This window comes from Gorilla gorilla, chromosome 8 (assembly GCF_029281585.2).
Source record: "Gorilla gorilla gorilla isolate KB3781 chromosome 8, NHGRI_mGorGor1-v2.1_pri, whole genome shotgun sequence".
Classification (NCBI taxonomy): domain Eukaryota; kingdom Metazoa; phylum Chordata; class Mammalia; order Primates; family Hominidae; genus Gorilla; species Gorilla gorilla.
Genome location: NC_073232.2, coordinates 20,264,542 through 20,287,888, shown reverse-complemented (window position 1 = coordinate 20,287,888; position 23,347 = coordinate 20,264,542). Strand labels below are relative to the sequence as shown.

The following is a 23,347-nucleotide window of genomic DNA, read 5'->3' as shown; positions in this document are numbered from 1 at the left end:
TCTGCACCAAAAAAAAAAAAAAAAAAAAAAAAAAGTAAAGCCACTTTTAAAAGCATGAACAATGCCAGGGCCTCTTGCTTTTCTTTGTTACTTCTTTGAAAAAGGTGTAGTACCCACTATACTTCAAGTGAAAGAAGTATAACTTGTGTAGGACAAAGGAGATTTTAACCTATGGAAAACTTGTTTATAAGTTCCTAGTCAGCCAAAGAAATATCTTAATGCAGTCAATCTTCCTTGTATCTTTTTAGCAGTGGCAACGTTAAACATACGCTATCAATATAATATTGGGGCATAAGAATTAATACTCTGATGGGCCATCCCTGATGCTGGGTTACTTTATTTAAAACTGGCACGGAGACATGACTCATTTATGGCATGCGAGGCTGGGTACAGACTAGGACCTACTTAATAGCTGGCAAAATCTCATCACTGAGATAAGATTGGAAGTCTGTATTTGGAACAAGATGGCAAATGCAGTAAGGAGTCAAGGGGGCATGTCGCCAAAGTTCCCACACATCTGAATGTTTAGGTACTGTGTGGGCAGAACTAAAATGTGTGAAAACTGATTCATTTCTGTGTACACGCTTGTTGTTGCTGTTTTGAGACAGCATCTCACTGTGTTTGCCCAGGCTGGTCTTGAACTCCCAGGCTCAAGTGGTCCTCCTGCATCAGCCTCCCAAGCACTGTGTACATGTTTTAATAGTCAAAAGCCCATTCCTGTATTCTGATCAGATATGACAAAAACAAATGAGGATTTAATAGCTAAATCCAGTCTGTACTTGCCAACATCCCTGAAAATATTGCCAATTCATTTGTCAAGGGTTTTGGCAGGGGAATGTTGGAACACCATAAACACAGCTGGAATATTCTTAAACAAGCAGAAAGTTACCTTAAATGGCAGTGAAGATTTGCCTACAGTTTGTGGGGGGAAAAATGAAATAAACTCCTTTACTGTCTCTGGGTTACAGATATTCAACTGCCACTGCGCAGAAAACACTGTACCTAAATAGCCCAGGCTGACGTGGGATTGTGGGTAAGTGAGAGTGTGTGTATTTTAGGAAATCAACATGCTAGGGTGATGCTGTCGATCAAGCACATTTGGCTTAGAAACTTCAGGCTCTGCTTCTGAGAGCAAACACCTCATTTGAATTGCCACATGTGGGCCCATGGCATCCTGCTCCTTTTCTCCATGAAGGCTTCTACAGCAGGCCTGGAGAGGCTGAGCAGCCGCTGCAGAAGGTGCTGAGCATCCCAAAGTTGCTTGAAAGCATCTCAGTGTTTTCCAAATTAGAGAAGATGGCAGAATGGGCTACTTCCCCAAAGGGAGAAACGCATACTGAGATATGGCCACGCTGCCTCAAGCCAGGAAGAGTCCTCGGATCTTCGAGAGGCTCCAGGTGCTTGGCAGGTGTTAGGTGCTTTCCACGTAGAGTCGTGACAATTTCCTGAGGGTGTCTGCCCTGGAACATGGGCTGGGGCGGGTGAGTAAGATGGGATTTTAAAAATACTTCCTTTTCTTGCCAAAAGGTAGATCACGACTTACAAAAAAAAAAAAAAAAAAAAAGGCAGTGATTCCAACTGAAAGTATAGCACGACTTGATGGGTACAGCTGTGGGTCAGGGCAGTGTACCTCTCTGACACAGTGGGGGTACTGGGTCAACTAGCCTGGTGAAACCTCAGTGTAACGCCTCTTAGGGAGGACCTGAAACTACTGATGTGACAGGGAAGAAATGACATTAGAAATCCGCAGGAGCCAGCTACACTAGTTGCCTCCTTTGTCTTCATCCTCCTAGGTGAACTGGGCAAAAGCAGAAAAAGAAAAGTGAACCGCTCAGCTGCACCCTCTCCCTCACCATAATCCAAGAGTTTGATTTTAAAACTTTCTCACGGAAGAGGGTATACCCTGGTTTTGTGTTAGAAGGTACTGTGCAGAGCAGCCAAGCTTTTGTTTCACTTAATTTTTATTTATTTTTAAACAGGGGAGCCAGCAATAGACGCTGAGAACAGAAATGCTGAATGCCCTTTATCTGCAGTGCCACTAACGGGAGACACATTAATATTTGATTAAAAACTGTGATTCTTTAATGAAAGCAAAATGGTAGCATGAAAGAGAATTGTGCTTTTAACAAATACACTGATTTAGGAGCAGGCCCCTGTAGCCAGGAGTCCCTGGGTCCTGGGAATTGAAAAAAGTACCACTGTCTGTCTTCGGTTCTCAGGAAAAATGGTTATAAATGAGTATTTTCTTTCTTTTTTTTTTCTTTTTTTGCAATAGGGAATTCTCATCAGTTCACCAGAAATTACTTTGCTGCTGTTTAAAAAAAAAAAAAAGATGGGGAGGGAAAAGTTTTCTCCTCTTTCCACTGAGCCAGAGTTTGCATAAAATATTGATGAGAGTGCTCCCCATCACTTGTTGCAGGAACATGCTGCTTCTGGTGTCAAGTGCTGGTTAATCAACCAAATGGCAGATCAAATTAGCTAAGTTCTCTTGTTAAGTACTGCGTGTCCTGCTCTTTCCCATGGAGGTTCTGGCTGCTTTAAAACCTGATCTGCAGAAATAACTGATGTATGCTCAAGGAGCTCTGAACGCTGCGGGCGGCAATCCTGTTCATTACTGTCCCCACTGGACAGAGAAAATGTGCCAGAGAGTCACTGCCTAGATCAGCCAGGCCGGCAGACGGGGAGCAGAAATCAAGCATACATACTGCCCGCCCGGGGTCTCTCCGCTAACACATGCAGATGGTATGCTCAGGCGAAAAGCTAGCACACCAGTCATGAATGACTCCCTGCAAGAGAAGCAGGGCAGATATAGTTACGGCTGTCATTTACAAATGGGGGAAAGCTCAGGACAGAGGTAAGAAAATAAAATGACTAAAGTTCTATTTCATTTCAGTAGAAGTTGTGGGTCTGGAACTTGGGGTCACTGGCCCCTAAGCCATTATATATTTCGCTATGAGTAATTTAAGGGCTCTCCTTGTGCCGTTTCTCCATACCTTGGAGAATGAAAATTACAATGGTAACACTGAAGTGTGACTGAGAATAACAACAGGAGATAATAGGGATTCTAATTACTAAATTGGCACCAGAAAAGGAATCACAAAAATATGATCACATCTTTCTACATATTCTATTCTTAATTTAGCCACACTGTCTTTTCCCATGGTATTCTCCCTCCTGGCTTGTCTGCTTAAGTGGAGATATATATGATGAAAAATTGGGCCACCAGGTGTGATGAGAAGGTCTGCTGGTTTGTGCCCCTAGGAGGGCATGCTAGTATCCCTTGGCTGGTGAGGCTGTTTGGGAGCCAGAGGTGGTGCAGTCTGCCACAGCGATGGATGGCTTTGCTTGCCCCTGACGATGGCACAGGTGAAAAACCGCAGAGGAGCCCCGGATACTGGATCTGCTATTCCAGGATCACACTCAATACAGTGACTTGTTCAGCTTTTAGAGAATTACATCTTTTAAGTGAGTGTTATATAACAAAATTTCAGAATTGTTAGAGAATGCATAAACTGATTTCCATGCCACCTTTTTTTTTAAACCACCTTCCGAAGAAAACACAGGAATCAAAAGCTTGGCGTGGTTCCACCTCCTCCTAGTTCTCCTGTAGACTATCTTCATGCTGGAGCTCTGGAGGTGGTTGTAGGTGGGAACTTTTGTTCTCTCGGCCTTCCATTCTAGCAGCTGACATCTTTAAGCTTTATGTTTAAGAATCAAAAGAGCAAATGTTCTTTCTCACATGGTGCTGAAGTCAGGTCAAACTAGTGAGAAGGGTGAAGACGAGTGCTTTCATCCTCATGATCCAATCTTTTCTTTCAACATGTGGTTTGGGGTGCCAGTGCTGGCCCAGAGCCAGAGATTGAGAAGGAAACCAAGTTCCTCATTTGCCCCCAAAAATTGCACTGGTAACTGCAGTAATAAGAGAATGAAAACCTCTCCATGTTGCTAAGAATATGGATTTCCTGTAAGAAGTGAAAAACACAGGCTGGGCGCAGTGGCTCACGCCTGTAATCCCAGCACTTTGGGAGGCTGAGGCGGGTGGATCACGAGGTCAGGAGATGGAGACCATCGTGGCCAACGTGGTGAAACCCCATGTCTACTAAAATACAAAAATTAGCCAGGCGTGGTGGCGTGTGCCTGTCGTCCCAGCTCCTCGGGAGGCTGAGGCAGGGGAATTGCTTGAATCTGGGAGGCGGAGGCTGCAGTGAGCTGAGATCGCGCCACTGCACTCTGGCCTGGCGACAGAGCAAAAAGAAGTGAAAAACACATTTTATATATACATTTCCACCTTGGACTGACTCAGGGAAGTGCAGTACAGATGAGTGTCAACCTCCAGCGTCAGCCTTTATGAGTGGTTCCAGGAAGGAGGTGTGTGGCATTGTCAAGGGAGAGGCAAACAGGGAAAACAACAGTGATTTCCAACTATTTTGTAAATACCAGCTTATCGTCAAGGCTCTGAGCTACAGCTTCTGCTTCTATCATGGCGGCAAAGAAGTGCCTACAATCTTCTTCAGGGTAAAGTCACTTTTCTGTCACTTAACGAGTTCCCCTGGCTCAGGACTCCAGGAGTTTTGCTCTTTGAAATAAAACTCTAATACCCCAATACAGGCCCAGTTACCCTAAATCCCTATCTGCTCTGCACTACATGTGAACACTGACACTTTTTTCCCGGTTTGTGTCACTATACTCTTAACATACTCTTAACATTTCTTTCAGGCACAGGCAGGAAGCCCGAGGACTAAGATGAAAACAACAAATATCCTTTCTCATTTTCTACTTCTCCTTCTTGCACCTCCCCCCACCAAATCCATTTCAATTTGAGATTGAAAAGGATGCCTAGCAGTAGGGCAGCCTGTTGGCTTCACACCTGACAGTGATAACTTGAGCTAATATGGTGGCACCAAGGCCTTCTGAACTGGAGAAATAAAAGGTGATGATTTCAGCTATGGTGAAAAGTTCAGGTTGGATAACTTTATCACATGGGATGTATTACAGGGTGACCTCTTGCCGTGTGCGGTGCCTACATCTGTCTCGACTGTGACACAGAGCTCCAATTAGCACTGAAGGGGAGAGGCTTTCCAGACAGCACACTCACCTCGACTCAGCCCATCGGGTCCCCGGAGGATCCGGCATTCTTCTATCTGGCCAAATGGAGAGAACATCACCCTGATGTCGTTCTCATTACATTTCTTCGAAACCATTCCTATGAACAATTTTCTGTCTTCCACAGCTAGGAGATAAAAATAATGAATGAGCAAAGGCCATTTCATCTTTTTTACTTGTAATCAATGCTTCATTACACCATCAAACCAGGCCCCAGCCATGTGAGACCAAGCACGTGTCCCAAGGCCAACTCTGCAGACGTCCAGCTGTCCTCCTCCCTCCATGCGCCCCACCCTACCACTCCCTCCCACCTGGCGCTTCCTGAACCCATCTCCCCGTGTGTTTGTGCTTACTAATAAAATGTTTTAATATGACATGTAATGCTGTTAAGTTCTTTTCTCCTATTCAGAAACTAACAGTAATGCGCTGACTAAAATTCCAAAGTACTTGTATAACTGTTCAACACTACCAATCTCTGGGGATATTTTTGGATACAGATTTTATTCTGTTTTTTTTTTTTTGTAGATGGTCTTTTAACCTGAATGACAGGGAAGAGAAAGGTCAGGAGAGGAAAGACGACAGGGGCAGATGGAGCGAAACAGCGAATGAAACTTTTCACAGAGCATTCGAGGGAAGAAAACATTTTTCTGTTTCAAATAGCTTCATCCCTGCTGATCTAGACAAGAATAAGAGATCAGAGAGATTCTTACGTCTCTGGGGAGCTAGGAAAGTATCTCTTTCCCGTGACACTGGTGACGCAGTGCTAACCAGGTCCCGCACCTGGTTCTAAGCAGCCAGGTTAGTTACGGCTTAACAGGAAGCCGATTCTAGAGAGAAGAACAGGGTGGCTGCTGCTGGAGAAACACCCTGGATGGCGCCGAGCTTCCAGCCCTTCACAAATGATCAAGAAGGAAACAATACTGTACTAGCCACCGGGAGGCAAGATTCTCGGGGAATAAAAGTGCATTGGGGGATCATGAGGACGACACGCAAATTCTAACCTGGGCACCTGACACTGGGGAAGATAAGACACGTTGTACCTCACAGGGCCCGGGAGATTTTCCTCAAAATCTCCATGTTTGTGCTCGGGAAATGTGAACTACTTTCGGCCCGAAAGATGAGGTTAAAACTGATCTCAGGACAGCGTTTGGAGTCCTTTTTAGGAGAGGTGCCTTTTTATTTTTTTATTTTTTATTTTTTTAGGACATCACAGACACCCATGGGGAGAAGTCCTGCTTCTTTTCCATCGTTTCATTTCAATCTATTTCTTAGAATTAAAAAAAAAAAAAAAAAGCTAGCCAGCTGCAGCCAGACTGAAGAGTGTCCTGGGCTAGAGGAGGACTCTGCTTTAAGTCACTTGTGCATACCTATTTCTTTTGAATCTGCACTATCATCTTGTCATTCCTATTTAATTGGTGTTTATTTCTGTTTCTTTTATGCCTACCCCGGACAGGAAGTGTCTCATTTTCATTTAACCAACAGGCAATTATCCCATACTTACTGGGGCCAGTTCCTTCTGGACGCTAAAGCACACATCTGTGCTGAGAAGGGGCTGGGGCAGGTGTACTGGTAACAGGTGGGTTCCTCTACCACAGTGCTGTTGACACAGAAACTAAAGCCACATGTGTCTGCTGAGCATTTAAAGGGACTGGTGTGACTGAGGAAGTGCTTTTCTAAAATGTAATTTTAATTAAAGAGCCACACATGATTGCTCCATGAGCCAGCACAGCCCTGAAGGGCCTAGAGGAGACAGCTAAAGGCTCCTCTTCATAGCATCCCAGAGCGGAAAGAAGAGACCTAAGGGAGCTTCTGTCTGTCTCCAAAAGATTTCCCAAGGTCCAGCGGGGGAGGGACCTGCCTAGGGTCATCCAGCCTGGCCCACAGCCTGGAGTCCTCCTCCCAGCCCAGGATTCCTTCCCCTGCTGTGTCTCCTCCAAGTTCAGAGGCGGAGAGAAGGCTTGAAGGGGAGAGCAATGGTGGTGATTAGAAGACCAGGGTTCTAGGTCCGGTGCTGCCATGAGTTTGATATGTGTCTTTGGAGAACAGGCTGACCTCTGAGGACCTCTGTTTTGTCATCCATGGAATGAAAGTTTAGACTCTTCTCTCCTAGAAATGGAGAGAAGGTGGCCTGTGACATACTCGGGGTGACTGGGGCTCTTGAGGCAGGGACGGCGAGTCGGGGGTCAGAATCCCTTCCACCCAGCTCTCTCTCCACTGTGACAGCTCCTGGGACACCGCCGAAACTCCAGGGCTCCAAGGAATACAAGTTGAAAGGCACGATTCCACAGTACTTGTCAACTATGAATCGTGCACCCAGGTGATTGAGAAAGGCTTGCCGGGGGATGTGGAATTCAAGCTGGACGAAGGGTCTGGAGAGACTGGAGGTGGGAGGGCAAAGAGGTCCTAACCAGGCAAGGTGCATAGTGCGGAGCAGTAGGGACCTGGTTTGGGTGGATGGCGGAAAGCAGCCTGACCTCAGGATGGCACGCCCCATCTTCTGCTTCATGTGCAGAGAAGGAGCTCAGTGAGGAAAGCATCAGCTGGCCTGAGCCACTGCTTGTGTTCAGACTCAGAGGAGACATGGGCAACAGGCACCCCGGGCTCCAATTCCTGGGAGGGAGACTGCTGAGGACCTGATCTCCTGTACACTGATGGAAAACTTCTAATTCAAGTTCTTTTTCCTCCCTTCAGAGAAGGCAAAGTAGCATGGATCCGCTGTGAACTGGTGAAGCCTGGTCAGCCATGGGCAGCACAGGCGTGACAGCTAAGCCAGAGAGACACCAGATACCCTGGGCAACGAGTGCACCTGCAGGCTGTCCACACCACCTGCTGCAGGCCGTCTACACCGCCTGTGCTCACTAACATGGGAGGATTCTGGTGGGGGAGGCCCTGTGAGAATGTGGCATTCCTGTGAACGGGAAGGGGAGAAATGGAACAGGAAGGGGAGAGATGGGACAGGAAAGGGAGAGATGGGACAGGAAGGGGAGAGATGGGATGGAAAGGGGGTAGAAAAGGGAGAAAAATCAGCAGGACTCCTCCTTCCCTCTCGTCTCCGAGACTCCTACCCCCAGCAAACTATGGCTGGCATTTTTATGAGAGTAAAAATAAAATTCCTGTTGTGTTTCTTCTTACCCTGAACAATCTGGTTTTAGTTCTTTTAAACAAAAGCAAATGAAAAATTCCCACCAAGTCCTTGGTTTCACTGCTAAACCTATAATTATGGTATTTAGCTACAACAATTTGCAGGTTTGAGCTTCAGGGGGATGCCATAGTAAATTAAACATGCAGCTCCTGGGTAAGCTTAAAAATGATTTTTTTCCTAAGACGAACATGAAGAAAATGGAAACTACTCATGAAGAAATGCTGACTTCCTAGCCATCACTCAAGGTCAACTCAGCCAGGCAACAAGAAGAAAGATAACTCGCACTTTTAAAAATAGCAAGTATTAGCCAAGAAAAAAAATGGAAACCTCCATCATCCACGTTATCAAAACGTTAACTTCCATCTGTGTGTGTGGTGTGTGGGCGCACCTGTGTGTGTGCACAGAAGTAATGGACACATCCACCATCCACGTTATCAAAACGTTAACTTCCATTTGTGTGTGTGGTGTGTGGGCGCACCTGTGCGCGTGCACAGAAGTAATGGACACATCCATCATCCACGTTATCAAAACGTTAACTTCCATCTGTGTGTGTGGTGTGTGGGCGCACCTGTGTGTGTGCACAGAAGTAATGGACACATCCACCATCCACGTTATCAAAACGTTAACTTCCATTTGTGTGTGTGGTGTGTGGGCGCACCTGTGCGCGTGCACAGAAGTAATGGACACATCCATCATCCACGTTATCAAAACGTTAACTTCCATCTGTGTGTGTGGTGTGTGGGCGCACCTGTGTGTGTGCACAGAAGTAATGGACACATCCACCATCCACGTTATCAAAACGTTAACTTCCATCTGTGTGTGTGGTGTGTGGGCGCACCTGTGTGTGTGCACAGAAGTAATGGACACATCCACCATCCACGTTATCAAAACGTTAACTTCCATCTGTGTGTGTGGTGTGTGGGCGCACCTGTGTGTGTGCACAGAAGTAATGGACACATCCACCATCCACGTTATCAAAACGTTAACTTCCATCTGTGTGTGTGGTGTGTGGGCGCACCTGTGCGCGTGCGCAGAAGTGCTGGGCTTTGGGAATCTCTTACTAGCCAAAGTTGTTCCGTGGTTTCAACAGTTGGGCTGTGTTTGCTTTAAAGGCAATATGGGGAATACTGAACACACCCAGCTTTCTTCTGAGTTTTTTTGGTTTTCCAGTGACAAGTTAGTCTTACAATTCATCCCCCAAATTCCCATTCTGAGGGTCCCTAACAGCTTTGTAAACATTCTACAAGAACACAGTTATTCTGAGTTCACTTAACTTTTTAATCAACTTTTGATGACCGTCTTGGTGAGTTTTTCCTGAGTATTCACGGGCACTAAGTATCTCACTTATTCTTTCATCCTACAGGAAAGTCAGTTGTTGAAACGAAACGCACTGTGTTCACAGTATTCTGCTAGGTGCTTTAAGGAATTAAAAAAACAAAACGAAAACAAAACAAAACAAAAAAAACACTTGAAAGCTAAGGTCTCTGCCCTCTGGGGCAAAGTCATTTTCCATGACGGACACTGAATAAGGGCAGGGAAATGCTTTTACACATGAAGTGCTGCACAGATGGGGTCCCCCGTGATTAGTAACGACGACCACAGAATCAAAAGGGGTTCCACAGCAGCAGCCATTTGAAGTCTACCTTCCATGATATGATGAGAATGGGTTAATACTTTAAATACACGGGGTGACTTTTTTAAGTTAGGGGAATAGAAACTTCATTAAAAAAAAAAATCTCTAATTGTAAGTCTGTGCTAACACCCGCGTGTACAATCTGTCAAAGTCACACCTGGATTTGGGGCTGCCTGAATTAATTAACAACTTTTCAATGTGTTAGTGCTAACATATGGCATTTAATTACTGCCTCCAAATCTGTAAGTCTCTCCACTTTGAATTTCAAAATTATTTCTTCATCTTCCAGTGAATCAGAAAGTGACTGGATGGAGCCACCCCGTGATTCCTATTTTTAATGGAGGCTTTGCAGGTCTGCACCCTCTGCTGACGATATTTAGTTATCTTGACTGCTGCTAGCTCTGAACTTGACACATGGACACTGGAGGTTTTGGAGGCCTTGAGAGAGAGACACACACAGCAGGCTTAAGTGACATTTCCGGGTTCTAGGCATTAAAGACCCCCAGCAAATTGTGAGGTTGGAGGGTTAAAGCAGGATGGATGGATTTACGCTCTGTATATAGAGTAAAAACAACAAGCAACTTCCCTTGCGGCAAGAGGCAAAGACATCAGAGTGAGCACAGCTCCAGCCTCTGAGACCAGACCCAGAACCGAAGCAGCTTCTGTTTGTATCACTCACTGCCAGCCTAACTTCAGCAACTGCTTGTGACTTTCAGTACTGCACAGCTGGTACCTCGTTGGGCACAGCAATAGAGGATTAAAAGCTGGATGGCATAGAGGATGAAAGAGGGTAAGTATGTTTCTGCTCGTTTATGATGGAGGATGAAATCCACACCTCCTCAAAAGCCCTGCCTGTCCCGCCATTCGTCTTTCTGCAATGGAAAAATAACAAAAAAGGCGGATTCTGTTGGAAGGTGGGTGGTTTACTCAGTGTGCTCCTCTTAGCAGCCCCAGCAGTTTTTGCTTCTCCAGAGTGGGATTATTTTCCTTTTGGACAACCTGGCTCTGTGGGAGCACGTGGATGGGAAACACGATGCCGTGAGCTTCCATCGGTGTGCCAGAGGCTGCAGCTTAAATCAGAGGCAATGGAAAGGGCAGGTTACAGGAAGCCATGGAGACTCGGGAAGTCTGCTCAGTGACATCCCAAAGTGCAGGGCTGATCTGAGCGCAACCTAACGTTTCTGGGCTCACCCCAGAGGTTCCCTCTCTCAGAATTGCTCGATGGACGGAAGCTGCCAAGGGTGACTGATTTTCTGGAGTTCACCTGTCCATCATGAATTAATCCATGATTAGCAGCTCTTTCTGGCTCAGCGCATACAAAGTTTTAGAAATCTGAACACAGTAATAATGAAGACAGTAACTGTCTAACTGTGATGAGTCCTTTGTGCTATCCATAAATGTCAGCAAACTCAATAAAAGTGCAATTAGAGCTCGTTATACTTCTTTCAAAACTACAGGAGCTATTTAGGGCAACTGAGCCAAAGAAATCTTTGTGCTCTTTGAGCTTTTGAAACTATGCTTACCTGTCAAAAATGCCATGTGAAATTAGAAAAGGCTTGCGGTTTTTATCACTCGCTTTAGAAAACTACATATTCCTCCTGATTCCTCAACCAGGTCCAAAGAGAACCTCGAAGCTGTTCATGTCTGTGCAAGGTGAGGTTCCATTTGGGCCTCTGGAAAGAAAAGCCATTTAAAAGCAGCCTTCCGCTCATTTATATTTTCGGACTTTTCTTACTGAAAATTCAGAAAATGAAGGTCAATCCACAAAGCAAAAGGAGAACTGGCCCAACTAGAAGACTTGGGGGTTTTCATTTGTACATACAGAGCTATGCTTTGGTATAAACAGCCCAGGCCTGGACAGGCCGGCCTCTGCCGCTCAGAGTGCACTGAAAAGGCTGCCTCGGTGAGTGGAATAACAGTGTTAACTTAGCAGAACTTAGCACAATGGATACTTCCTACGTGCCGGGTATTATGCTGAGCTCTTTACAGACGTTAACTTATGTAAACCTCAAATAACCTTGTAAGACGGGCATTACAACAAGTGTTCAGATGACACCACTGTAGCCCCCTCTCACAGCTGAAGAGACACTGATGCTGAATAAGGTTAAATAACTTGCCCAAGGACAAAACCAACAAGCATGGAGTCGGGTCAAATCCAGGCTTCTCCAAATAGTTCATAACCGCTACCCCAGGCTGTTGCTTGAAAAACAGCATTTTCAGGTAACCGTCTTATCCTAGAAATAACGGTGCCCGGTCCTCCTTGGCTTCTGTGATCATGCAACATTGGGTGTGCCCATGACAGTTTTATTATGTGCTGTGATTCTAGACCCAAAGCAAATATGATTCTCAGGGACCAGAGTGGACACTGGACAGAAAGAACAACAAAACACTCTGCAAACTCCTGGCAGCTGCCTGTAGAAAGGGTTCTCTGAGGTAGATGAATATCTGCACAGCAGAAAACGCAAAAAAAAAAAAAAAAAAAAATCTGTTTGTGTTTCAGTACTGGGATATTTCAGGTCAAATGTTTTCAAGTTGGCTAATTTGTCATGTTTCTATATCTACAACCAAAGGTTCAGAAGTGAGACAAACCCTTTTCCATAGACTTTCATTTCATGGTCCTTGTCCTGAATACTCTAAATACAGTATTTAATACTCTAAATACAGTTTAGAGTATCATGGAGCCAAAGGCAGGGAACATTTCTTGGTGGCCACACACTCTGAGATGACTTGTACCAACAGGATTCATCCCAAAATACAAGAGTCATCTCTCCTGTCTCCCACCAAGGAAGTCATCAGACTGCAAGCACGCACCTCTGGAGCACAAGGGCTGAAAGGAGCGCGCCTGGGTGAAGTGGTCTTCTTCCCAGGCCAGCACGCTCCATGGAGAGCCTGCAGAGGCCAGGAGACCACCTCTGGGTGCAAACAGTAATCAACATTTCATAGAGGCATTCTATCATTACAGAGACTGTCACAAACACCTTATTTGAGTCTTGGGCTCAGGGGAAGGCAACTTAGGTGAGACAGTTACCATCAATTCCATTTTACAACTGCAGAGATTCAAGTTCAATGTTTAAGTGACTTCTGGATACTTAAGTCAGTAGACTGAATGTCAGTTCTACAAGGTCAGAGACACAGTCTCTTGGGGTCTTTTCTTCTTCCTTTTCCTATTCAATGCTGCAGCCCCAGCTCCTAGCAACATGCGTGGCACACGGTAACTGATGAACAACTGGTGACTACAGGAGTGGCGTGGCTCGCTCACAGGGTCACGGAGCAGCAGCGGATTTGACAACTTCTGGTGCTAAGTGTCATGTTTGTGATAAAGCAGTAGAGAAAAAAACGAATTAACCCTAAGTAAAGTGCAGGGCTGAGGAGAAGACAGTGGTTAAAGCACCAAAGTCTCCTCCTAGAGAGAGAAAAGCTATTTTCTATTTTTTATTTTCTTTATTTATATATCTATTTGCCCAGGCTGGCCTTGAACTCCTGGGCTCAAGGGATCCTCCTGCCTTGGCCTCCTGAGCAGCTTCAACTACAGGTATGGGCCGCTGCCTTCTGCTGAAAGCTGAGAGAAGAAAGCTCTGACAAGTCGGGTGCTGGCAGCACCATGCTATGACTTGGAATTTTCTTCAAAACTTTCTATTCTGTGGAGAAGCCAGAAAATGGAATGCACTACAATTAGCAAAAAATACCTTGTGGAGAGATTTAGAGCCCAATCATAATTTACATTTGCAGATATGTAGATCTCTAAGTGCATGGCTTCTGCCCTGATTACTAATTAATGAGGCGCAAAACTGCCTGTTGGAAGGAAACAGTGCTGATTACGTCAGTCTTATGGGACAGAGCAGCTCTCCAGTCTAGGATGGTAGAAGATTCTTTTAACATACATTTCAGTAAATTAAAAGAACAAAAAAGGGACAGAAGGTTCGTTGAAAGGGAACAAAAACTTAAAAGAGGGAAATGTGGCTATCAACTCTCTCATGTCTCGAACAGGCAAAACCCAATTGTTTATGGACCTCATCAAATGCAGATTTTTGCACCAAGTGTACGCTTATTTAATCAGCAGACTGAACTCTGAATTCTGATGCAAATGCATTGGAGCAATTTAGAGAAGAGTACAATAAGGCAGTCTCCAAGTCCAAAAGAAACACATGCAAAAGGTAAAAAACCAAAAACCAACGCCCCTCCCCCACCCACAGAAAGCCTAATTCTTCATGGGCAATTCCTTTCCTGCAGATGTCCTTTGGATCCCCATGAGATGTCCCTGTATTGCTTTGTTGGAGGAGACAGAAACCAAATGCCACAGGGTCCCCATATAGGGCAAGTCCCAAAGAGAAGGACACAGAAAGCCACTGCTTGTAACAGCCTCATACATCTTTACGCTGCTTGTAACAGCCTCATACATCTTTACACCAGAGATCATCAACAGGACAGGAGAGAGGAGAGTGGTGAGTGCATTCCTCCAAACACACAGGCCACAGAGAAGATTCCAGGAGCAGCGCTCTCTGTCTTCTAGAGAGAAAAGCAGCTGGGCCGGCTTCTCCCGCCCGCAACTGACTTTGTAATTTAAAGCAGCAGATATTATTATTAAGCAAGACAGTTGGTTACCACCTACCGTTGGACTTTTCACTATCTGCAGGTTTCATCTGAATGGGATGATGCATCTAAAAACACAAAAGGGAGAAAGTAAAGGCAGATTGAACAGCTGTAAAAATCATCTCAGAAATCTGAAGCAATTCGATTACTGATACTGTTTTAAGGGCACATAAATGACAACAAGACTTCTCCACGTAATATTAACTATGTTAAAAAGTAAGCCTGTATTTTCTATTCAGGAATCAAACCCTTTTACGTCACAGGGCCCTGTAACACAGAATATATTTAAAAGCTTGGGCTCTGCAGTCAGACTTCAGTGTGAAACCTGGTTCTGCCACTCGATATGGTTTCTGCCTCTATGTTATAGGCAATTCTGCTCCTGCCACTTATTACAGCCACGCAATCTCGAGCAAGTGTCTTAACTTCTCTGAGCTTTAGTCTCCTCATCTGTGAGATGGAGGTAACACCTGAATTGTAAGGCTGTCAGAATTAAACGAGAAAATGCACGTAAAGTGCTTCATAAGTAGAGGCTAAGATGTGTTGAAAATAACTTAGCTATTGTTATTGTATCATTATAAAAATTATTATAAAATTAAATCATGCAGACTTTTCTGGCCATCCTATGTTTGTCACATAGGTTTTTCTTGGGCCTCATGAGTAATTTGAAGGCCTAGCAGTTGACTGACTTCGGTGTCAGTATATAATTTTTATTAAATGCTAATACAAATACAGAATACGAACAAAGAGCCACTGAAGAATGGAAGGAAGGATGGAAGGAAGGATGGAGAGGAGGAGGGTGGAAGGGAGGGAGACACCTTCTGATCATGTCTAGTACATGACAGGAGTAGAAAGGACTAGACACAGCGGGGCTGAGGTCCTGAGCTACAGTGGACCTGGGGGACCCATGGCTCTTCCTAAAGTGCCCATCACACCCGGTGCCTGGGCCGCAGAGCGTGCTCCAAGCACACAATGCCGCCACCATTACCAATTAGAATCAATTCCTCAAACCACCTCCAAAGGTCCTCCTGCTTCACATTTCACTGCACCCCGAGGAACACAGGAGCCACAGGGTGGAAGGAGTCACTGGCTGCGCAAATGCTTTCATTATAATGGGTCCCATTCTCTCTGCACCTTTCATTTCCCCAGTGGACTTCCATCACTTGCAAGCCACAGCTCTGGGTTTTATCTAATTTCAATGAAAGGGAAATGGCACTTGGCTCTGCTACTTTCATCACAGGAAATTATCATCAGGCAGTCAGGATCACGTGCACCTAATGCTGGCCTGGGTCTTCAGTACAGAGGAGGAGGGAGAAGAAAGAGGCTAAGTGAGCTGCCTCTTCAAAAGCAGGACAAGTCACCTGTGGAAAGCCATGAGTTGGGCTGAGGAATGTGACCTCTATCCTATAGTAATGGAGAGAAGGGCCAGTAACATGCCTGGGGGAGATGGGCAGAGTCTTTGAGCAAGCGATCCTCCCAGCATGCATCTGTCTGGTTGTCCAGCAGGTATGGAGCAAACAGGTACCCTATGTCAGGCTCTAGGCCAAAAACTGGGAACAAAGGCCAGTGAAGAAGGTCCTCCCTTCAGGTGCTCAGTGTGGCAGGGGTGGGATGGCGGGCATGGGATGGTGGGCATAGGATGGAGGGGGTGGGATGGCAGGGGCAGGAGAGACACTGAGCCCTCAGCCGGTAAGCACCCTGGCAAGCATGTGGGGAGAGGCAGGACAGAGCCCACAGGGGTCCAGGGGTGTGGGACTTAATCCTGCCTGGCGAGGAAAGCCAAGGCGGCATCTGGGCCGAGTCCTTGGACGTGCCAGCAGTGAAGGGGGAGCGGCATGTGAAACTCACGGGGCAGCCCCGCAGTGACCCAGCAAGTGGAAGGGTGACAGTTCCCTCTCACAGGGAGCTCCCAGTGTGAGCATGGAGGACCACGGGAAGGGGTGGTGAAGGTGGGCAACACCCAGCTCTCAGAGGGTCTTGCAAGCTAAGGAACTGAAATTTTGTCTGAAAGTATGTGGTCAGGTACAGAAGAAGTAACAAAGGCAACAAGATCGAAATTCTAGAAAAGCCATTTTGGCTGCAGTGTGGAGGGTGGATTACAGACGAGAGACACAGGCAGGGAGGACAGTTAAGAGGCTGCTGCCGCAGGCCAGGGAACACTGGTGGAGGCTGAACTTCATGGCCACTGGCTGGTTGTGGGGATGGTGGAGAAGGGGAACTCCAGGTCTGTACAACCAGGTGACTGTGGGATGACTGCCCGAATGGGGAAAACATGAGCAAAGAGTTTCAGAGGCGGCTGAAGAGCGCAGGTCTGGACATGCTAAGGTTGATGTGACTGTGGGGTACAGACAGAAGTTGTAATCATGGGGCTCAGGCTCGAGACAGGGGCCAGGGCCACAGAGAATGTTCCTTAGCGTGACAGTGAAGCCACAGGTATGCGCGAAGCTGTCAGTGAGGGAAAGAAGGGTGCAAAGAGCTGAGAGCCGAGGACAGAACTGCAGAGAATACCAGGAAAGAGGAGTCCAAGGAGAGCAGAGTGAGGGGCAGGAGGAGCTGCAGGAGCAACTGGTCCCATGGGAGCCATGAGAGGAGAGGAGTTTCCAGAAAGAGGGAGCATCCGGCCACAGCAAACACTGTGAGAGGCCGAAGAATTTGGATCTGGCAATAAAAAATTCTTCACGGGATTTATCAGAAGTAGGTTCTGTGGAGGGGCAGTGAACAACTGGTCATGGGAAGTAGAGGGGAAAGGAGGAGGAGAACAGTAGATATGGTGAATGAGGGCTTCTTCTATTTTGAGGTCACCTGCAAAGGGGGTTCAACAGGAAGCTCAGTGGAGGATGGGGGCCACTCATCTGTCCTTTCAAGACAGGAAAGACTTATACAGGTTCATCTGCTGAAAAGAGTCCAATGAGATTCACAGGTTCAAGATATGGGAGAGATGAGGTGAGCGCACCTACATTATGCCTGGGACACAAAAATGAAATGAACATGGCTCCTGCCCACAGGGAGTGTGCAGTCTATCATGGCGGTCGATACGCATCCACATAAAAAACAGGGACAAACAGAAGAGCACAAATAGAGTGCTGTGAGCATTCAGATGCATCTGTGAAATGCGTGGACAATGGGAGGTGGAAATTCGGGAGCAGCAAAAACAGAGCCCCTATACTCTAAAGCTATAAAGGACCCTGGAAATCACGCAGTCAGTGCTCTCGGCTGACAGGTATGAAGGGAATAAGCGACTGCATAGACACAGGTGATTAACGACAGAGCTGGGATCACACAACTCTAATACCTCCACTCTTAATCTGGTGATGCCTCCCCTAAACCACACTGCTTCTCCATAAAATGTCCAATGTGGGACTTGGCCATATGAGCCTTTGGTTAAGAACGGCATGCTTCACTCACTGAAGAGGGCAGACACACACTCGTCTGAAGGCACCTGCAATATCCCTAGGGGAAAGCAATCTTCCCTTCCCCCTAACTCCTGTAGGACCTGATCTCTATAGCTGTATGACTCATATGACACCAAGACTGCACTCTTAGCATTCGTGCAGCTGCTCAGAGAATTGGCCTGTGCTGCCGTAAGACTCTTCAGAAGGCTCGGCGAAGCAGCAGTGGTGGTGATAATTCAGCTACTGCCACTGCACACCTGAACTTTGTTTTGCTCTTTCCTGGGCTCAGCAGGGGAAAAATCAACTTCGCAGAGCTGTGGATTGTCAGACCATGGTGAATTCTGAATAGATGGTCACCCCACTTCAGGTATGTTCTGAAGACAAGCTAGATAATGTATGCAAAGCACTGTGACCTTCTTAGAGAAAGGTGTTCAATCAGGACTGTATTAATAATGGCTCATTACCATGAACAGTTCATTAGAGTTACAGATTTCTGATCACATACAAGATGTAAATGTCAAGGAAGACAAAAAAATGGGTGGGAGGAGTCATTCTCATAATACTGTTTCACTTCCTCAAAATCTTCCAACTCCCAGAACTTTGGGAGATTTCTTGAGTAGAGAAGTTATTATAAAAGAGTAGACATTCTAGTTGAAAGTTTTAAAGTATGAGGATGGAAAAAGAATTCTTTCCCTGTAACAGAAATGGTTTCAATGATTTGACCCAGTATGACTGCTCGTTTATTCACGTGTTTCTGTTTTTACCAGACACTATATGTTAGATGCTGGGAAGAGGAGGATGAGAAGGGGTTCTCATTGTGATGGAGCTTGCAGTGTTGTAGGAGAGACAGATACAGCAAGCATTCCCACAGCGTGATAAGAGGTGTGGTAAGAGCTGTACGGTGGGAACTCAGAGAAGAGACACCAGACACAGATGGAGGAAGGACACGCTGGGGAAGGCGTCTCAGATGAAGCTATGTCTGCATTCATTCTCAAAGCAATCCTCATGTTAACCAGAAGATGTGGAAAGGACATTTCAGGGAAAAGAACAATTTATTTGGAGGCACAGAATAAGAGAAAATAGGCCCTACTGTTGATCAAGAACAATGATACGATATCCTAACCAACAGAGGAAGCAACGGAAGTTGTTGTTGTTTTTATGTTTTTTTTTTTTTTTTTTTTTTTTTTTTGAGACGGAGTCTTGCTCTGTCACCTAGGCTGGAGTGCAGTGGCATGATCTCGGCTCACTGAAAGCTCCGCCTCCCAGGTTCATGCCATTCTCCTGCCTCAGCCTCCCGAGTAGCTGGGACTACAGGTGCCCGCCACCACGCCCGACTAATTTTTTTTGTATTTTTAGCAGAGACAGGGTTTCACCATGTTAGCCAGGATGGTCTCGATCTCCTGACCTTGGGATCCACCCACCTCGGCCTCCCAAAGTGCTGGGATTACAGGCGTGAGCCACCACGCCCGGCCAATGGAAGTTGTTAAAAAGAACATTCACCGAAAACAAGACACCTAAGCACAAGACTAACAGTGAGGAATATGTTCATAGGCTGGACAATTTCAAGTAAAAAGAAAACAATGCCCATCTACTCACTCCTGAATGAAATCTTCCCTAGGCGCCAGGACAGGCGGCAGCCAGCGGCCACACCCTGAGCACCCTTCTCAAGAGCTAATGATGAAATGAGTGGGGTCAGAACTGTTGCTTCTCAACTGCTTCCCCATGACTAGGGACCCTGGCCCTCCCTGCTGCCAGAGTTAGATGGGGCTGGAGGCAGGATCTCATGCTGTGCCCTGCACATGCCTGCAGGTCCCAGTAGACAGCAGGAGACCGGGGGAGGGCCCAGGTGATGTGGTGGTCGTTAATTCAATCTACCTATTGTGTGGCTAGGGTCAGGGCTGAGGCTAGTTCCCAGGGGCCACCTCCTTCCTCTGTCTATGACAAGGGAGCACACGATCTTCCAGAATTTTTGCAAGGAGTCTCTGAAGAGACGTGTGCTAATGAAACTGAGGCTGCATCTCCAGTCACACAGAATGGGAAGTTTTAATTCAGGAGTGAGGGAGTATTTTTCAGACACAGTATGGGCTGTATCTAAAAAAATCTTCAGTGGTCTGTGCTGTCATGATCTGTCTATACTGTTCGATGAGTCTAAGAATTTTACAAACACCAGCCTCTGACTTTACAGAGTGGTTTTCCTGAGTCACGATGTAACAATTAATGAGTCTATTACTTATGTTCATCTCAGCTGCACTTGCAGCAAGCCTGGAAGACGACAGGAGATCTCTGGTCCTCTCACGCAAGGCCGCAGCATGCTTGTGGGGAAATGGCAGGAGCATGAGTTTTGGAAATAGATCCTGTTGATGGGAGTAAACGGGACTTCACACGTTTCTTCAAGTTCACATTGCTATCAAGAAAGGCTTCTAAACCCATTCATGTGAAGATTTCCTTGACGGTACATGAATTTTTAGAAGCTTTTTTTTTTTGAATAACATTTTGCCTAAAGCTGCACGTTAAGGTACATGGTTAACTTCTTGGTCTCTATTTAGCCCTATTTGTTTAAAAACCAGTGAAACATAGCGAAAGGGGAAATTTCAAAGGCTCCTTCCCTTTCTCCCTCCCGGGGAGAAGGAACTAGAGTCAAGCGCGGTCCCAAGAAGGCATCTGCTGAAGCTCTGTTGCTGCTGTGTACTAAGAATCAGCGTCCTATGCACAATGAAGGTGGAGCTCATGGAGGGGAGCATCTCGGCACACAGAGATATGGTCCTTCAGGGGTCTGCTTGGGCTTTCAGTGAGCTGGAGCTTCTTGAGGACAGGCCCCTGTCTCACTGTCCCTTCTACCCCAAAGCTAAGCTTCTGCACCCACGACAGCACGCAGTGGCTTGGTTCTGACCCAGCACCAGCTGCCACCGGCGCCTCCATCCCTGTCGCCCTGGTAGGAGCCATCTGTTGGTGGCGGACCACACAAGCCTCCCAGCATCAGGCCTCCCCCTTCGTCCCACCTCCTGGGGATAAGCAGCCCATGGTCCTCCCATCTCTTCTCCCTCCCTACACACACACGGGGTCCCAGAGCTGAGTGGTCCACCCTGGTCTTCACCCTGGCTGGCCTGTGACTGGGCCTGATGCCCCTCACTCCTGAGTAAGCTGACCTTCGATTCTTCGCACAAGGCCCTAGCTGTGACTCATGAAAATGAAAATGAGAGTACGACTTTGGAGCAAAGCCATTTCTCAAGTCTGAGGGGTAAGTGCATGCACAGAGCGCTGCACACAGCTCTGCCAACAGCTGTCACCACCTGGTGCCGCTGTGAAGCTGGCCACGGAGCAGCCGCACTCAGCAGCCATACTCTCCAGAGTCGCCACTATGGACACAGCCTCGTGGGGCTCTCTGAAGCCCTCTGCCTCAGTGGGTCTCTGCTGTAGGAAGGGAGGGTTCCGAGCCAACACAGGCCTAGTCTGGAGACAGAGTCCTGGGGGAAGGAAGCAGCTGCGGGCAGGGGGCACAGCTGGTTCCTCACACACAGGAGAACTCATGTTGGAACTTGTTTAACCCCAGCCATCACCAATTGATGAGTTAACCACCTTTAACATGAGATTCAATAAAACATGCCATTTTTAACCTGAAATGGGTTTTTACAGAGTCACTGTTACGCATCTCATTATTAAACCCATCCTGACCCCTTGAGAGAGCAGCCGTGCTAGCACATATTATAAGCTTACTGCCCATAAAATATTTAAAAGTAGAGAGAGGGGATGGAAAGAAGTGAATTCACAAAAGAGCTATGTGCCAAGTGAGAAAATGAAAATATTTTGGCCAGTAAAGACCCACTGGTATTTTTCTTTCATTCCATGACAACACAAAAATCATCCATGGAGAATACTTGTGTCTCGCTTGTATAGTGACTATGAATGCCAAAGGCACCTGTACTTTCTGAATTTTTCTCTAAAAAAATTTGGGAATGCTAAAAACAAGTTTCAAAAGATTTGCCACCAACTGGAGGCCCATCATCCCCTCAAATGAAAGACAGCATGCCCCACCACGAGACCTTCTATTACATAGGAAGACACCCCCAACCCACACAGGTTTGCCTGTCTCCCTCATGAGTGACTCTCATTCCAGCCACTGTTCTATTATGCTCCTGATAGCAGAGATAGGGAATAATCAAAAATAGCTTTAGGGATGGTGACTTAGGAACATCAATCAGCACTAAACAAGAACCTTCAAATTAAAAAAATAAAAAAACACTAACACTACAGTAAACTTGCTAAGATATCTTTAATAGAAGGACATCTCTAAAAGAATACAGATGACAAAAATAATCTGTCAGATCAATAACAAGCAGCTGGCCCAGTGCGGTCACTCACACCTGTAATCCCAGCACTTTGGGAGGCCAAGGTGGGTGGATCACTTCAGCTCAGGAGGTTGAGACCAGCCTGGCCAACATGGTGAAACTCTGTCTCTACTAAAAATACAAAAATTAGCTGGGCATGGTGGCGCACACCTGTAATCCCAGCTACTTGGGAGACTGAGGCAGGAGAATCGCTTGAACCTGGGAGGAAGAGGTTGCAGTAAGCCGAAACTGTGCCCCTGCACTCCAGCTTGGGTAACAGAGCAAGACCCTGTTTCAAAAAATAAGTAACAAGCAGTTTTTATCACTGGGACAAAGCCATATCTGGAGGTCGTAACTATTCCTGATAAGTGGAATGGAGACTTTAGACAACTGCTGTCAACACAGAGGAAGCCTCCCCTTTGCCGTCACTCTACAGGCTCTTTATGCATGGTCATTAACTGAATTTTGACAAGAGCCCCAGAAATCGGTACCTATGAGGAACCCAGGCAGAGACAGGCTAAATAACTTGGCCGAGTCAGACAGCAAGCAGGTGGCAGAGCAGGGATTCGAACCCAGGTCTGTCCGGTGGGAGCACAAGCCTGAGGCCTCTACCCCACGCTGCCTGTCACGTGCATCCACACAATTGTGGTGTAAGCAAGTTTGGGGTTTCTAAGAATCTGTAACATTACCATAATTTCCCTCTTCCACGCTACACATAAAGATTGCCTCCACCTACAGGCTTCTTTCCAATGAGGAACTCATACTTTATATGTGTGTGTAGTATACCTGTGTATTTGCATATACACATACAATGTTTTTAACAATTAGCCCAAGAACAAAAATTACTGTTTGGGTTTTCTTTATGAAAAGGGCAGGACAGAAATAAAAACATGTAATGAATAATAAAAAAAAAAGCTTTAGAGTCAGGCCAGGAAAGTGTAGCCCCGGCTAATTTGCCATTTGACTAACAAGGACAGAGCTAAATCTATGCTTGGATCCAGAGGTTCAAAACTCACACAGTGGATTAGACTCTGAGGTTTCTTTCACAGGGCCAGCTGTCTGAAATGTTCTACATAGACGCTGAGAAGTGTGAGAGGAAACAACGGTTGTGAATCACTGACATTAATTGATCTTACATTTTGTGGTGTATTCACAAACTGATAGT

At 46.2% G+C, this 23,347-nt stretch overlaps 1 protein-coding gene across 29 annotated transcripts in view; it reads right to left on the bottom strand.

Moving 5' to 3' along the window:
• Window positions 1-23,347, bottom strand: part of CELF2 (CUGBP Elav-like family member 2) — an 872,927-nt gene that overhangs the window by 77,015 nt on the left and 772,565 nt on the right. For all 29 annotated transcript variants that reach the window (XM_063709875.1, XM_055352300.2, XM_055352297.2 and 26 more), the window contains 2 exons: window positions 14,488-14,536; window positions 5,096-5,230 (listed from right to left, as the gene is read on the bottom strand). In XM_063709875.1, the coding sequence (XP_063565945.1) occupies window positions 5,096-5,230; window positions 14,488-14,536 (184 nt within the window). The remainder of the gene's footprint in view (window positions 1-5,095; window positions 5,231-14,487; window positions 14,537-23,347) is intronic.